Source organism: Colossoma macropomum, unplaced genomic scaffold (genome assembly GCF_904425465.1).
Source record: "Colossoma macropomum unplaced genomic scaffold, Colossoma_macropomum, whole genome shotgun sequence".
Taxonomy (NCBI): Eukaryota; Metazoa; Chordata; class Actinopteri; order Characiformes; family Serrasalmidae; genus Colossoma; species Colossoma macropomum.
The window spans coordinates 53,491,903-53,507,551 of NW_023494792.1; the positions used below are offsets into that span (position 1 = coordinate 53,491,903).

Genomic DNA, 15,649 nt, shown 5'->3' on the forward strand with positions numbered 1-15,649 from the left:
CCCTTAGTGGTTGGAAGTGGCCTTGCTCTGGGTCTAACCCTGACAGTTTCAGCATAATAAAGCCCTGTACACAAACCGAGATCCATAAAGAAATGGTTTGCTGAGTTTGGTGTGGAAGAACTTGACTAGCCTGCATAAAGCCCTGACCACCTCATTAAACACCTTTGGTATGAATTGGAACATTGATTGTGAGCCAGGCCTTATCACCCTACATCAGTTCCTGACCTCACTAATGCTCATTAGGCTGAATGGAACTGAATGCAGCCACGTTTCAAAATCAAGTAGAAAGCCTTTCCAAAAGAATGGAGACTGCAACTGCAGCAAAGAGAGGACCAACTTAATTCCCAAGTACAACAAGCACATAAGGATGTGATGTTCAGTATATGTATATGTGTGCTTGTATGTATTTATAAAAACTACTGTGTTTATATGAGATCAGTGTAGGAGTTGCACAAAGCCTTACGGAAGCATTCATGCCCATCTGTATTGTTTAAAGTGATTTACTCAGATTTCCCCTTAGCCCAAATGTTGTCGACCAGCTAAAACATGTTAAAGTTGCTTCTTTACTTGTGCACTGGAGCTATGAAGCACTGTCACTGAGTTCTATCTGATCCTTAACTAAAACACAATAGACAGTAATTGTGAGCCTAAACAAACACACATAATATGAAACTCTGGTACTAAGCAATAGAACACTCAAGGTCAGGTGTTATCACAAATAATATCACAGCTGTGGCGAGTGCCATAGATCATCACAACCCCGATGATATTCATAATACATGACGTTGAGTGTTCTGTTACTTTTATACAGTCATTTTGTAAAGAAAGTACAAAGCAAAGAAGCCCTGAACATTGATTCAAATATGTTTAAAATATTGTCAGCTTCTTTTACCAAAAAAGTAGTTCCAGCAACATCTAGAGTATAGTGAACATTGTTGTTACTTGCTTATTCCACAGACAGCGTAGTCTGAACTACTCTCTTAAAAATGATGATTCTTCAAGGGTTCTTTAGTAAATAAAATGGTTCTATGTAGAACCATGAACACTCAAAAACCCTTTGTGTGATTGAATGGTTCTTTGCATCATTAAAGGGTTCTTCGGATTGATGGAGATTGTGCTGTAGATGGTTCTATATAGAAGCTTTTTGAATAAAGTTCTATATAGCACCAGAAAGGGTTCTTCTACTGTTACAATGTCAGTAACACTTTATTTGGATAGTCCACTTTAGATGCTTTATAGTCACTTTATTTACATTATATTCAACTAAATATCTATCTTTAACTCTAAACCTAGATCTAATCCTAACCCTAAACTTAACCTCAACCCAAAACCTAAACCCAACCCTCACCCTGGTCCTGCCCTAACTCTGATCCAAATCCTAACCCAAACCCCACCACTGTTTAGAATCAACAGAGTTTCAACAGATAGTTTGTTAACAATTTGAACATCTGTAGATAATCTATATGGGACTTTAGTGGACTATCCACATAAAGTGAGACCATGATGTCTATCTTGTGACAATAGAAGAACCTCTTTGGTGTTATCTAGAACCCATTTCAAAAAGTTACTATATATAAAACTATATAAAACACATTCTCCATCAATCTGAAGAACGATTTAACGATGCAAAGAAACTTTTAATCACGCAAAGGGTTCTTTCAGTGTTCATGGTTCTACCTAGAATCATTTTTTTTTACTAAAGAACCCCTGCGGAAACATCTTTTTAATTTTTTTTTTAATGTAAGGAAAGTTAGGAAACAACCAGTTTGTGAAAAGCCAGTGTAGTATTTGAATTCAGGACTCAGACTTGAGTCTAACTCGAGTTTTAATTTCCAGTTCCATGCACAGCTCCGTGGTATTTGGTGTTTTATTATATAAACCAGTAATTTCAGACCCTGTCCTGGCAGGTGAGTTTGGTGTAAAATTCAGTGGATTTTTCCAGTGCTACGCTTCAGCTTCCCTTCCGTGAACCTTTACCACCACTGGTGTTCTAACTGCTGAAATTGCTTTTCATCAGATATAACAGAACGGATGTTGCTGTAGATCACTGATTTATCATCCGGATGCTTTTTGGCAAACTCGACCAAAGCAATCCTGTGCTTCTTAGTCATCAGTGATTTCTGCTATTATTCTCTATGATTATAAATGAAGTGCATAATCACAGAGAGGAAAGGCAGAAACCACTGATGACCACAAAGCACAGGTTGTGTTTTCTTCTAGGAGAGATTTTGGCATCATGAGAAAATTCAGAACTGTTCCAAACATTGGAACAACTCAGACCTGAATCTTTCTAAAATACTTCCAAGACTTAATTATGCAATTATACAAATTACACACAATTTATTACATACCTATTACATACATATTTAACAGAAAATCACACAGAAGCCTCAAAAAACTGAATATAAAATCAAATATAGTGTCCACTCTTTATTATGGCCTCTATTCTTTTCCTGCATGGGTATTCTTCAACACTTCCAAAATTCAGACTTGTTAGTTGCATTTTCTGTTTCTCAAAGTCCACGTAATCCCAAACACATTCAATCTTGTTGAGGTCTGGACTCTGGGGTGGTCAGTCCATTGTTCTTAGAACACCAGGAGCTTCTTTGCTTGAGTTGCAAATTTACTTCTTTTTTTGTCTGTTTGCTTTTCTCAGTATGAGCTTCTTGACAGCTACACATCCTTTCAAACCCATAGTGTTGAGTTGTCTTCTCATAGTGGAAGGAAGGACAGAAACACCTGTGGAGGGCTTGAGTGGGGCTTGATTTTCTCCTCTCTCTCAAAGATAAAAGCTTAAGTACTGTTTGTCTGATGGGACAGTTCTGGTGGTCTACCAGGTCCTGCATGGTTATTAAGAGTCCTGTTTTCTCTAAATCTTTTAATCATTTTTTCTATTCCAATTTTGGAAACTTCTGTTTTTTCAGTTATTTTCCTTAGACTTTCCTCTTCCTTATGCAAGTGGATATCTAATCTACTCAAAAATATCTCCTAAAAATTAATAGCTAGTACTTCATGGCCGTTTTGACAGGAACTGAAATAAATGGAGGGTGGTCTCTGACTTTTACACAGTGCTATATATCATGTATTCTAAGTATGGATTATGTGTATGGCTATTTCTACATATGTATGCAGTTGTAATTACTATCACTAGCAATGCAGGTGGAGCACTCACAGTGGGGGATTTTGCTCTGGCAAGTGGCCCCCTAACATCTTTATTGAACCTCTTATATCGCTACTTATGCAATTCTCCACCTGCGTGTAGCTGAGTTATTTTAACAATATACTTCAACCTTTCACCTACATTAGATCTACTACTCGACTGAGGCAAAAGTAGGTAAACAACCAAGCAGTCATTTTTTAAATTCACTCGAGCTCATTTTAATATCAGGGCCATATTTATTTTTTGGCACCGGGGCTCATAATATCCTAGTTGTGCCACTGTGTGGTGTGCATACATAAGCTGAACCCAGGTTTGTAGTATGTCTGTGCAGATGTGTTCACAGCTTACTTGAGCTGCCGTGGCTCACAGTCCACTCCGGGCAGCAGCAGTCTGGCGGCCTGTCTGACGTCATCGCTGTCGACGGAGAAACTGCGCCGGTGCTCTGTGTGGGCTACAGCTACCCGAATCCACTCCATCAGTGGAGGCATCACGATGAAAGGCCTGCAGGAGAAAACAGAGAAATACACTGGAAATGCTCATCTCAGCCTCAGTGCTACTCAATAACAAATCATGTTATTTAATACAGAACAATGTTACTCAATAACAAAAAGCTATTACTAAGGGGAGTGTCAGTCTCATATTAGTGTACTTCTGTCCTCATATGTCTTACAGAAACACAGAGTCCATATTATGATTGCAGCCAGGGATTAAACTGGAATTTGGAAGGTGGTAGGATATGAGTGGAAGAGGAGATTTCTGAAATAATAGAGAGTTTACTAAGTAATCGAGCTAGCACAGTGCTCATAAGGCCACATGACAACTACTTGCCCTTCTTGACAAGTGACATAGATCTACATGAACAAATATTCCAGTAGGCATCATTTGTCATATAGGTTGCATTTGCCAACTTTGAGCAGGGTTTAAATTGTGGAAGAGGCCTTGTGATGTCCTCTAGTGGAAAGTTTGACTATGATGTGATCTATATACTGAATGGTGAATACTGTCTTCAGAACAGATTTTTGAGAAATTCACCTCTGTAGTTTTTTCATGTGTTACCAAGCAGAAGTCATTTCTTCTATCTGTAGAAGCTGAGAAGATGATGTGGCAAGTTGGTCTAATAGCCCACCTTTTATCAGGTAATTGGATAAAAATATATTATTCAGGCAGTAAAAAAATGCATGTTGTGAGCAGCAGGCCGGTTTCTTATTTAAAAAAAAATATATAGTTCTTGCCAGAAAAACAGGTAAAATTCTGGGGAACATGCACATTATCATATGATGCAATAGGCTGGTCATCACATGTTCTCCAACAGCCTAAAATGAAAACTCTTTGTTAACAAAAACATATTTGTTGGCTAATGGCATGTCTGCTCATTTACTTCTCTGTCTTCATGGCTGCTGCTGACTGAAAGTCAATAGTATTTAAAGTTTCTCAGCAGTTTTCTCATTAAGAACTCAGGCTGGACAGGTTTATAGCTGATCCAGGAGGACATGACGGAAACAAGAAGCCTTCTGGTGTGAGGGCATTCACTGTGTCAGAAAGTTCAAAGCGCATTCAAGGAAATAACACAAAATATTTTATCTCTCCAATTTACTTCAAAGACGTGATAGTAAGATTCAAGCGAGCTGCTTTGTGAGAAACTAGACCCCTTTGCTCCTAATAATAAATTGGAAGTACCAAAACTTTTTATTTTAAGCTCTGTTTTATCCTTCACTGTGATTTCATGACAAACTGACCAATAGAAATGGACCAAAATGACTTAGAATAAAATCTTGTTATATTAACTTACTATGAAAGTTAAGAATATTACTTTTTAGGAAATGTAAGGTTTTGTTTTGCCAGTGACAAAATCTACTTAGAAGAGATATTTTATTCTGATTCTTAATTTATAATATAATATATAATAAATGTCACACATTCTGCCAGTCCTCAGACAGACAAGAACTGCATTCTCCAGAATCCACTGGGGAATCAAGAGGCAGAGCTATTTCTCTCGCTCTTGCATTCAGACTCGAACTCCATTTCCCAGACTCCTCAGCAAAGTCACATCTGGAACTGTCCTCGTCCTCCTATCACCATTCAAGTTCACCTGAGTACTAATTATCTTCAGCTGTGTATTTGTCATATGACTTATTAGATTAGTATATAAGCCCGGGCTTTAGCTAAGACTAGTTGTGAGGTATTGCTTTCCCTGTGAAACTACTGAGCGTTTTCTTTACTGGTGTTTATCGTGTTATTGACCTTCTGCCTGTTTTTTCTTTGACTCTGTTTTTTGGATTTGGCCTCTTGTATTTCTGCCTGGTTTGTTGAATTCATGGTTTTGACCCATCACTTGTTTTGTGGACTCTGATCGGATTTGCCCTTGTTTGTTATCGTCGCCATTCTTACTCTGCTGTGTTTACTGGAACTGACCCAAGCCGGTTTTCTGACCATGCTATACATACCTGATTCTACAAGTAAAGCTTCACTTGTGTTTTCAAACCGCAAGCGTCTGCTTTCTGGTTTCACGTTACAATAAAAAAGTTACTGTTGTGGGTACAGGATTGTTTTGCAGAAAGAAAAAAACATCTTTTACATTCGTCATTTTTCAAATCAAACAGAAAAAAGTGAAGAACAGATTCAAATCTGTAAATACAGAATATAAATCAGCTTTAAAAAATGATCCAAATCACTGTGTAACTATGTCATTAATTCTGTAATTCTGTAAGATTACATTTAATTATTGCAGGAAAATGACAGCAATATCTAAGGACTTTTTTAAGGATTAATGAAAGTGATTAGAAAAACTGTCTGCATTTCAAATCTGTGTTTATTTTATTCGAGCAGAGAAAACACTTTGATAGCTCAGGCATGTAATACACTGAGGTACTCCTAATTTTGTTGTTGTTTTTTTTGCCTAGAAGTATTCGTTCAATCATTTTCCTTCATTCTGACAAACATATGCTGCTCTCTGGAAAAGAAGCTTACAACAGTTTTATCTGCATGCAGATTCTGGCAGAACTGAAAGATAACAGTAAACATTCCTGCGGGATTACCATTGCTGCTAATTACCAGCGCTAAGCTGCCTCTAATTAGCATAGCTAAGAATCTGCTGAATATGAGAGGCAGCTTTTCCTCTGTGTCAGAGGTCTTCAGTCAGAATGAGAGAGATGCAGATACAAGCTGTTTATTAGCAACACTCTTTCCAACAGATGACTCTGCAGCAAAGAAAATAAAAGAAAATGCATCGAGACGGAACAAATGCCAGTTCAATTGCATTGTTTGCAGTCAGTGAGAGAAATATGCTGTAATGTCTTTACTTGACCTTAGTGTTGTTTAGATTTCTGATTGAAAGGAATTAAACAGAGGCTATTCAGAACTTCAGTAGGTCGCATTTTGAAGTGTTAGTTATCATTATAATAAGGTAATATTTCGCTTCTTGAACATTTTCCTTGAATAATAGCTTTGGGGGATCATCCTTGAATATTTTATCTTGTATAACTAAAGATTCTTATCAAGGATTTTTGGAGGTCAGTGTTCTTACAGTGCTGATGGCAACATTAGTCTCAAGCACACACACACATGTTTGTTTTTATATCATTTCAGGTCCTAGAGTCAGGTCCCAGTGTTCCACATGTTTTATATTGTTGCTGTTGGAACAAAACCTTGCATCTCCATTTTTATCATCTTTAATTTTGTGCATAATTTGAAAGTGCCAACTGCCATTTACACTGTGTCAGAATTTTACAGTGAACTGACCAAAAGACGTGGTGCAAAATGAGTTAGAATACAATCTTGTAACTAACTTATAGACTGCTACTTTTTTGGAGATATGAGATTTCGTCCTGACAGTGATTAACTATATTTATACGTATTGACATTTATATTTGTCCTGTATTATATATAAGACCATTAAGTATGTCGTTCATTTTTCAGTGTCAGAAGAAGAGCAGAAAGTGTAAACTTCTCTTGTTTTCATTTCATTTTCAATTTTCAGTAAAAGCTTCTAGACAGCTCCATCCTCTCAGACTCACAGCGTTGAGTTGTCTTCTCACAGTGGACGGATGGACATAAACCTGTGGATTTTTTCAGATCTAAAACAAGAGTGGAGCTTGATTTTCATCTCTTGCTCAAAGATGAAAGATTTAAGTGCTGTTTATCTGACAGTGACAGTTTTGGTGGTCTACCAGGTTTTGTATGGTTGTTCAGAGTCCCATTTATTTATTTATTTTTTTGAACTCCAGTTTTGGAAACTGCTTTTTTCACTTGTTTTTCTTTGATGTTCTCCTTCCTTATGTAAGTGGACTATCTTCCACTCAGCCATTTAAGATGCACTTGAGGAAGGAATTTGTGAGGCAGCTGAGGTGAGTGTGGGAAGCTGCTTGTCTGTTTGAAGGGGAACATTATGTCAGTGAGATCTTGATCTTGACAGCTTTTGTTGGAAGGACACATCAGCAACTGGCTGGTTTAAGATAGGAAGGATAAAAGAGTTAAAGTGATAGATTTGATACTATTGATATTTAGTGTTAGAAACTTTTGCGTAATTTTCTGTTAAATATATATTCTCATGCTTTTTTATGATGCCTAAAAACTTTATGGCCCTTTTGACTGGAAAATAAGTCAAGAAAGGGTGGTCTCAGACTTTTGCACAGTACTGCATATGTAATAATAATGATGTTCTACATTAAAACAAACCAAGTCAAGACATTTTTGTCCTGAAAGTGTATAAAAACAAATACTACACACACACACACACAGAGCTCTGCGTGTGTGAAACAGGTTCTAAATGGGCCAGACTATTTGTTCATCTTTGCTTTTTTCCTGAGCACAACTGCTTCACTATCCGCCCACTCACTGCACAGAAAGCTCTGTAAAAATGTTGATCCACTGAGTTTCACATGTTGTACACGCCCAGTGGTGGTTAAAAGCATGTGCTGTGTTGGACCAAAACAAAAATCCCCCCCTCAAAGTCAGCACTGATGGAGACATTAGAGCTGCCTAATGTAACCCAAACACGGAGAACAATGAAACATTTAAAAACCATTTCAAAGGCATTAAATGGTACAAAGCAAATCTGCAACATTGTCCTCAATCCAATGTGCTTTTTATGACCTGTGTTTTTACAGCTAAGCTTTTGTACAATCAACAGCTTACCTCCCTAGACACCTACCCACCGCAAGAGAGCCTGCCAGGTATCTGAGCTCCGCCAAAACAAACCACAAACCCTCCTCAGCTTCTCTTCCGTGTGAATAACACTGCGCTCCCCACCCTTTAAAGCAATGCCTGTGCATGGAGGGCATGTCAGAATCCAGAGACATGTTTCAGTAACCATCCAGCTTTGGAATTAGAGAGTGAGGCCCCATCTGACTGGAAAAGAAATATGGCTGTGTTTTTCAGACTTGGTAATGTACAGCACTTCCCCGAGTCTATTACAGAGGAAGTAAAGGGAGTTTCCACTTCACAGATGTAGGGCAGAAAATAGGCCTCCATTATCAGTGGTTTCACTAGATCTGTTTAAAATGCTAGAATACTGCTGCCATACTACATACTTCACTGTGACACGCCTAACCCCTTTAATTATGTCTTTATTGTCTTTTATTTGTCTTTTATTTGATCTTCTTTAGCAGTGTGATCTCTCAGAACATCTATTTTTAAATGAAGAGAAAATAGTCTAACATATTAAATAAGCTGTTTATGATCTGGAATCTGGTCTGAACTACTCGGCTTGTTTAAAGACTGCCACACTGCATCCAACAACAACGGCAGGGATGGTGCTGATGCAGCATTGTGCAGATTCAGCTCTGGCAGTTTTATTGTTACTTCCTTTTGAAATTTGATGTGTTACCAATGGAAGACCCGCATAAGAGTGTGTTGAGTCTTTCTGAAGGCCCCCTAGTGGCCATTCGGCCAGTGGAATGGAAATCTACAAGGTTATTAATTAGTATAACAAATAAAATATTTTTTTTCCTGTAACTCTGTAATCAGATTAAATAACTTGAAAAATATAAATAACTTGAAATAGTAGAATCTGATAAAAAGTAATTATTTTAGCTATGGCAGCAGCACAGGTGTACTATGTGCCTGTAAAACCTATTTGAAAAACTGCAGGGCGGAGCAGAGGGCTTGTCTGTGTTTACACCGACCTCCTATCAGTCATTTAATATGACCCTCCCCTACACCACAATGCTCCACCCCATCTCCAACTGCTAGGTCTAGAAAACACTGAAAACATAGTGAAATCAGCGTAAGTACCTTTTTAAAATCTCATTTGCAACATGCACAGGCCAATTTGTCCTCATATACATATAACTGACATGAAGCACGACCTAATTCATGCAAATGCATTACCAGTGAGCCAATAAACAAAAGTATTCAGCATGTCAGGAGCCAACGATTGTCTGAAGTTTGGGGTCCAGCAAGAGATGCACTGCTCCCCCTACTGGCCAGAGCTTAAATAGCTTTGTAGTGTTAAAATTACAATGTAATAAAATAATAAAATCAATAGCCTTTTTAGGAGGTAAGGTGATGTGATTGTGTAGAGTGATTATTTTTATAAAACATTTGCTGCTTGAGTGATAATATTGCAGTATATAAGGTTGTTCTGTACTAAGTAAGCTATGTTTTGTATTATAGGGAGGTAGTTTTCTATTTCAGTACTATAAAGCAAAAGTAGTTAAATGGAACGTATAGTCGAAGTATTTGTTTATAACAGTGCACATAAAAGAAAATAAATACATACATTTTACTGCAAAGATTGCTGTGTGTAAAGTTTTTAGAATTATCATTATTTTCTATTTTTTACTGTTATTGCTGGAATTATTGATGTTATGACAACAATTTGATTATTTAACTGCAAATGAGGCTCTTTTCAGGCTGTTCAGATATTACGCTCAAATTTACACGCACCTCCACCAGATGTGAGTTTTATTGTACTAGTTTGTCAAAGACGAAACTGAGAAATAACAAAACTCTCAGTGAAATTTGTGTCTGCTCATTTTATGATCAGATTTGGCCCTATGCCATTTTCACAAATAAGTGTCATTATGCTTAAAGCTGTTTGAATGGCTGACTTTACACAATGAATCAAGCAAACAAATCTTTATCACTGAATGTTGGGTAAAGTAATGCTTTGGATGAACCACCTTCATAGAGATTTTTGTAACCATATTCATTTGCATCAAATTACAGTGCAGGTAATGAAGCTAACTAGACTAGAAATAATTCAAATTTTCTGTTCCACCTTAAATGTTGCTGTAGAGCCAACATTTCTCCTGGTACTGATGGTTCGGTGAAAAAACTTATTGGAGCTAGTTACAAAGAAAAATCGTAAAGCAAAGACACGCTTGATTATATTCACAGCAACAAATCAGTATGAACCAAATGACAAGTGTTTAGAGGCTTGTAATTTCGTAATCAAGTGGTTGAATTTTCTAGTGATCAACACCAAGTGTTAATGGGAGGGAATGGGAGGTGGATGCAAAAAATTAAAAAACATATTTCAGTGTTGTTGTAATTCTCCTAGTTAGCCACTAGAGGTTCAATATCTTGAATTTTGACTAATACACCGCTAACTAGGCTACTGTTTGTTGAGAACCTGCCATTTGACTAATACACCGCTAACTAGGCTATTGTTTGTTGAGAACCTGCCATTCACCATCTACTCAAAGACAACCATGCCAAGATAAAACGGACAGCACAACTACAGCTTTCTTGACATTAAAAATCTGTAACTCTGGGGAACGGTAATAATAACACATAAATATTTTTCTAAATGTTGACTTCGCTCACCAATGAAGAAGAAAATTTTGTTCCCTTCTGTTTTGCCAATCATACACATTTCTGTGAAAATATATTCCTTCAACGGTATTCAGAAAAATATTAAGTATGTAGTTCAGCTCCAAAACTGGTGGGAATGTCATGTTATGACTACTGTGGAAAAGGTTAATAACTTAAGCTAATGTAAAGAGTTCCTCATAAAGCATCTACACCACTAAGAGGCCTGCGTCATAAGGCTACAACAGTAAGTGTTTACTGAAGAAATGTTGAGATCTCAAACTGTTATGGCATCACATCTTTCGAAAAGCATAAAAAATGTCATCTGAATCTGCTCCAAACTTTCAGAAACTTTAGACAAACTCTTCCACTCGGCGAGAGAAAGCTGAAGTTCAACACACAAGTACTTCAGCTGATTGCATCAAGAGAGAAGAGTGTGACTTAGAGTGATAGAGACATGACAAGTGACAGAGACAGGAAGGAGAGACTCTGGGAGACCGTGGGACCTCTGGGAGAGGATGAAGAAGAAATGTCACTGAGTACATCAACCAAGGCTCAACCAACCGCTGTCTGATAGGCTATGCTGAGCCTAGCCGCCTGGCTAACCTCTCTATGGCTCTCTATTTCTGTCTCTCTTCATTCGTTTCTAATCTCTTTCTTGTTCTTTTTGCACTTTGTTCCACTCTCACCACCACTTCACCGTTTCCGCCTCATCGTTTCAGCCACTTCTTCCTCATCAGCAGCTCCCTGCTCATTTTCAGTCCTGTCTTCACTTGACTCACACTTGGCTTTTCCTAGACGAAATCCCTCTCTCATGTATGTCTAAGTTTTTCTCTCCTTTTTTCTCTCTCGTTCTCTCCCCTACTCTCTCCGGGATGGGTTATCCTCAGCCCAAGCAAGCCATGAGGAAAATAGAGTAGCTGCACCCAGGGGAATCAGCCAGTTTGCTGGTATGTCTTTACTATCATGCAATGCCTGGGTCTCTTGTGGGGTCTTCGCAGGGACTTTTTTATAACATATCTGAGCGAAATTCAGCCGTCCAGATATGTTCCCGCTGGGTCTGTCAAACTGGGGTGAAAACATACCCCAAACTTTCCATTAGCACCCCTCTCTAGCGCTCGCCGGCAGGAGGCTGAAGGCTCTGCTGCTCATTCACTGTGCTAAAACATCATCATTAGGGACCTGAGGCTGCACTCACCAAAGGGTAGAAATAAAATTCTCGTAAATGTGTTTTTTTCTCTTCAGACTTAACACGGAATTATGACACAATGTTATTTTTTAACAAAAAAAGAAAAAACTACCCCAAAAGCCATAATATAAACAATAAAAAATCAATGTTGAATACTAAATTGTTTAATATTTTATGTATTATTGTTATACCAAGGAAACTTCTAATCCTCACATAAGAGCATCACTAAATTTGAATTAAATGTGAAGATCTATGACTATGCACTATTATACATATTCTGCAAACGCCCCATGCCTCCCAGTTCCAAACCTCACCACTTCCCATCACCACTCGGGACGCTGTGCTTTTTAGCTTTGGCAAATATAGAATACAGTCCTCTATGTTTAAACAGACTGAGCAGATAAGAGAGAGCACAATAGAAACAAATAAGCTCCCTCTGTAATATTAATAATCAGGAAATAAGTGAATAATCGAAATCTTCAACTCATCACCAATTAAATGCTAAACTATAAGTTAAGCAGCTATTGCTAAATGTTGAACAGTGATAAAGAAAGAAAATAGAGCTCATTATGCTAGCGCTGGTGCTAGCTTAGCATACAAATAACTTAGTTCAACACTGACAGACCAGACTAGGTTCTGTCTTTTGTCACTCCAGTATCACTCACACAACCTCAGTCAGTCAATCATCCTCTAAACGTGCGTATACTGAACCTGTGCCATGATGTATGTATATGTTTTAGTCTGTTCACTAAGCTAACGCTTAGCCTTTGATGCTACCAAGGACAGTATAGTGGAACGAGATTAGCATAGCTAACGGCACCAAAAAGTCACTTCAGATTTGAGTATTTATGCTCAAATTTTGCAACTGGTACAACAACTGGTACAAATAATTGAATAAAATAAGATTACATAGCTACGTGATTCTTGTTATTAGCTTGTTACTATGCGCTATTCACTGGTGGTTGTTGCAGGCTCTCTATAACTGGTCTAAAGTCTGACTTTTTATGATACATGCAGTTATTCTGTTATTAGTTCTGTTAATAATGAGTTCATTGTTTATTATGTTTATTTATGCATATTACCTCAAAGCTTTTAGAGTTTTTTCTGTCTAAACAAAATGCCTTGTTCTTGAATTAGTATTTTTACCTAATGGCTCTTGACTCTGGTAACAAAGCCTGCTAAATTCATTGTTTTAAAACCATTTAAACCAAAAATGAGTTCCACGTTTTACTGTAATGATTGTGTTACTGAAGATTTTAATGAATATACTTCATAGAGAAGTTCAAGGTAGGTGAGATAGGACAGCTCAAAATCACCATATCAAAGATGAATACAGACATTTTATGTGTTTTGTGATAAATTAAATAAATTTTTATAATTTAAATCATTTAATTTTAAGAAGTACTCATCTTTACTTTTCACAGAAAAAACTGGACATAAACTGAACTCTATGCTTGGAAAGTGCCTTTAGTGTTTTAGAAGTACTGATGAAATACATGATATACTCACAGAGTACTGTGATGTAACCACGATAACTACATATCATCATATTAACTCTATCTTAATTTTTTTCTAAACCTTACAATAGCCTCACACTTGTCTCAGACTGAAAGGTATGTCTCTAAAACTAGACCTGGTACTGATAGTTCAGACACTGCCATTGAGACTAATGAGACAATGACAGACAATGACAAGATTAAGAGTTTCCTAAGAGAATATCTGAGAGCTTTTTATTTCCTGAAGAGCTGCACTCTTATTCAGGAACCTTCTTATGAACCTCTCAGTGTTTGTCTTAAGATTCCTTATTAGTTTATTTCTTTGGAAAGCTTTTGTGACTCTGGCCTCAGTAACATCTTAATTATCTGCCTCCTCCTTGAATTCCACTGCTACCCTCCAGCTGTCCACACGACCTGCTAAAACAGCCTCCGGGCAATCGAAAGCAGCCTTGAGCAACTATGTGATTTGGGGCAGCTTCCATTCAGTCTACATTATGATTTATGAAGAAGTATTCTCCACTGATGACCTCTTTCTCTAACCTCAGACTCAGCTCTGAAATCGAACTCCATCTTAAATAATCACTGGGATTCTCTGCAGCGTAATTGCTCCCACCTTTCTGTGTGTAAGGCGACCTTCGGGGGCTCCACATTGGGGTTCTCCCACTCAATCTGGGGGCAGTGCATAAAGTAGCAGAGTGTGTAGAGAGCCTCTGGTTCCCAGTGGATGCTTCCGCTGCGGTTCTGGTGAACCGGTGTTCCATTGCTGGGGTTCTTGATGTGGAGAGGCTGGAGGTGGTGCATGGCACGGGACACCAGGTCACCTGCAGGGGCGACATGGTAGTTTATAGATACATAAAGATATATACTGCAGATATACAATTATTTACTTATTGATCTCTGAGGGATTTATTTGGGTACACCAGCAGATCAACACTGGGCAGTGTGTACACTTATTATTTACGCATAGAGATACTTACACATATACACAGTGCAAGATACCTGTGCAAAAACAGGACAAAGTGCAGAGGACAATAAAATCTCACTGAAAAATTCAGTGGTGTGTAGGATGTGGCTTATTGTCAGGGACAGACTGGTCATCAGTACTACACCACTACACCAATTCCTGGTGGGCTGTTCTTCTATGCATCCAAAAAAAAAATGAATGTACTGAGAAAAAGACAACTGCGAAAAAGTAAGAAATCTGAAAAAGTGTTTTCTTTTACATTAAAATAGTTAAATCACTTCATTAAGAAGCAAAAAATGCAACTATTAGCACAGTGCACAAAACAAGAAAGTTTCCTCCCCAGCAGCAACACAGATAATGTTCAGCTGAGTTGAAAAATGAAAAATTGGTTAAAGGTTTAAGTGGCTAATTTGGTCCTCTTTGGGTTCTTAGTGAGTTGGGTTCTAACTAGGAAAGCTAGGACATAGTTATAGATAAACTGCATTCGACATTTAAACAAGATAGCAGGGTTGTCTAAATAAAGTGTAGTTGGTGCCTACTACACAAGTGTAGTTTAGATTTGATAGGAACTCAGTCCTATTGTTTGTTCTGATAAGCTAGGAACATAGTAGCTGGCCGAGAAGAGGTGGCGCCTGATAGCAGTTGGCAGAAAAGATCCCCAATAGCACCTCAAAAAGCACCTTGGTGGAATAAACTGACATCTAAAGTTGCTCCTGGACATCATGCCATGGAGTCAGCCCTTTGATGGACCCTCTTAGAATAGAATAGTGCCACAGTGCAGGTCACTGTACACTCATACATACAACATCAAGGCTGTAGCTTTGTGTCAGAAAGAGGTGTTATAAAACCTCTGACACCAAGCACTGACTAGGTGATACATGTCGGCCCTACAGTGCTCAAACAGACACTAACACGCATGGCATATACACTAATGCACTGGAACATTCAGTAACACTTTACTTGAACATGACATTAAATATTGTGACATCTCTGATGACAATTACTGGTAATGGTAACATGGCATTGTTATATTACTGAACGAAATCTGCCATGACAATTCATGACAGCATATTATATCTGCCTTGACA

General features: G+C 37.9%; 1 protein-coding gene across 1 annotated transcript in view; it reads right to left on the reverse strand.

Annotated features, from left to right (window-relative positions):
* Window positions 1-15,649, reverse strand: part of LOC118812521 (ankyrin repeat and BTB/POZ domain-containing protein BTBD11-A) — a 265,349-nt gene that overhangs the window by 36,140 nt on the left and 213,560 nt on the right. Inside the window, exons 3-4 of the mRNA XM_036577596.1 lie at window positions 14,211-14,418; window positions 3,509-3,661 (exon numbers count right to left, since the gene is read on the reverse strand). Of these exons, the coding sequence (XP_036433489.1) occupies window positions 3,509-3,661; window positions 14,211-14,418 (361 nt within the window). The remainder of the gene's footprint in view (window positions 1-3,508; window positions 3,662-14,210; window positions 14,419-15,649) is intronic.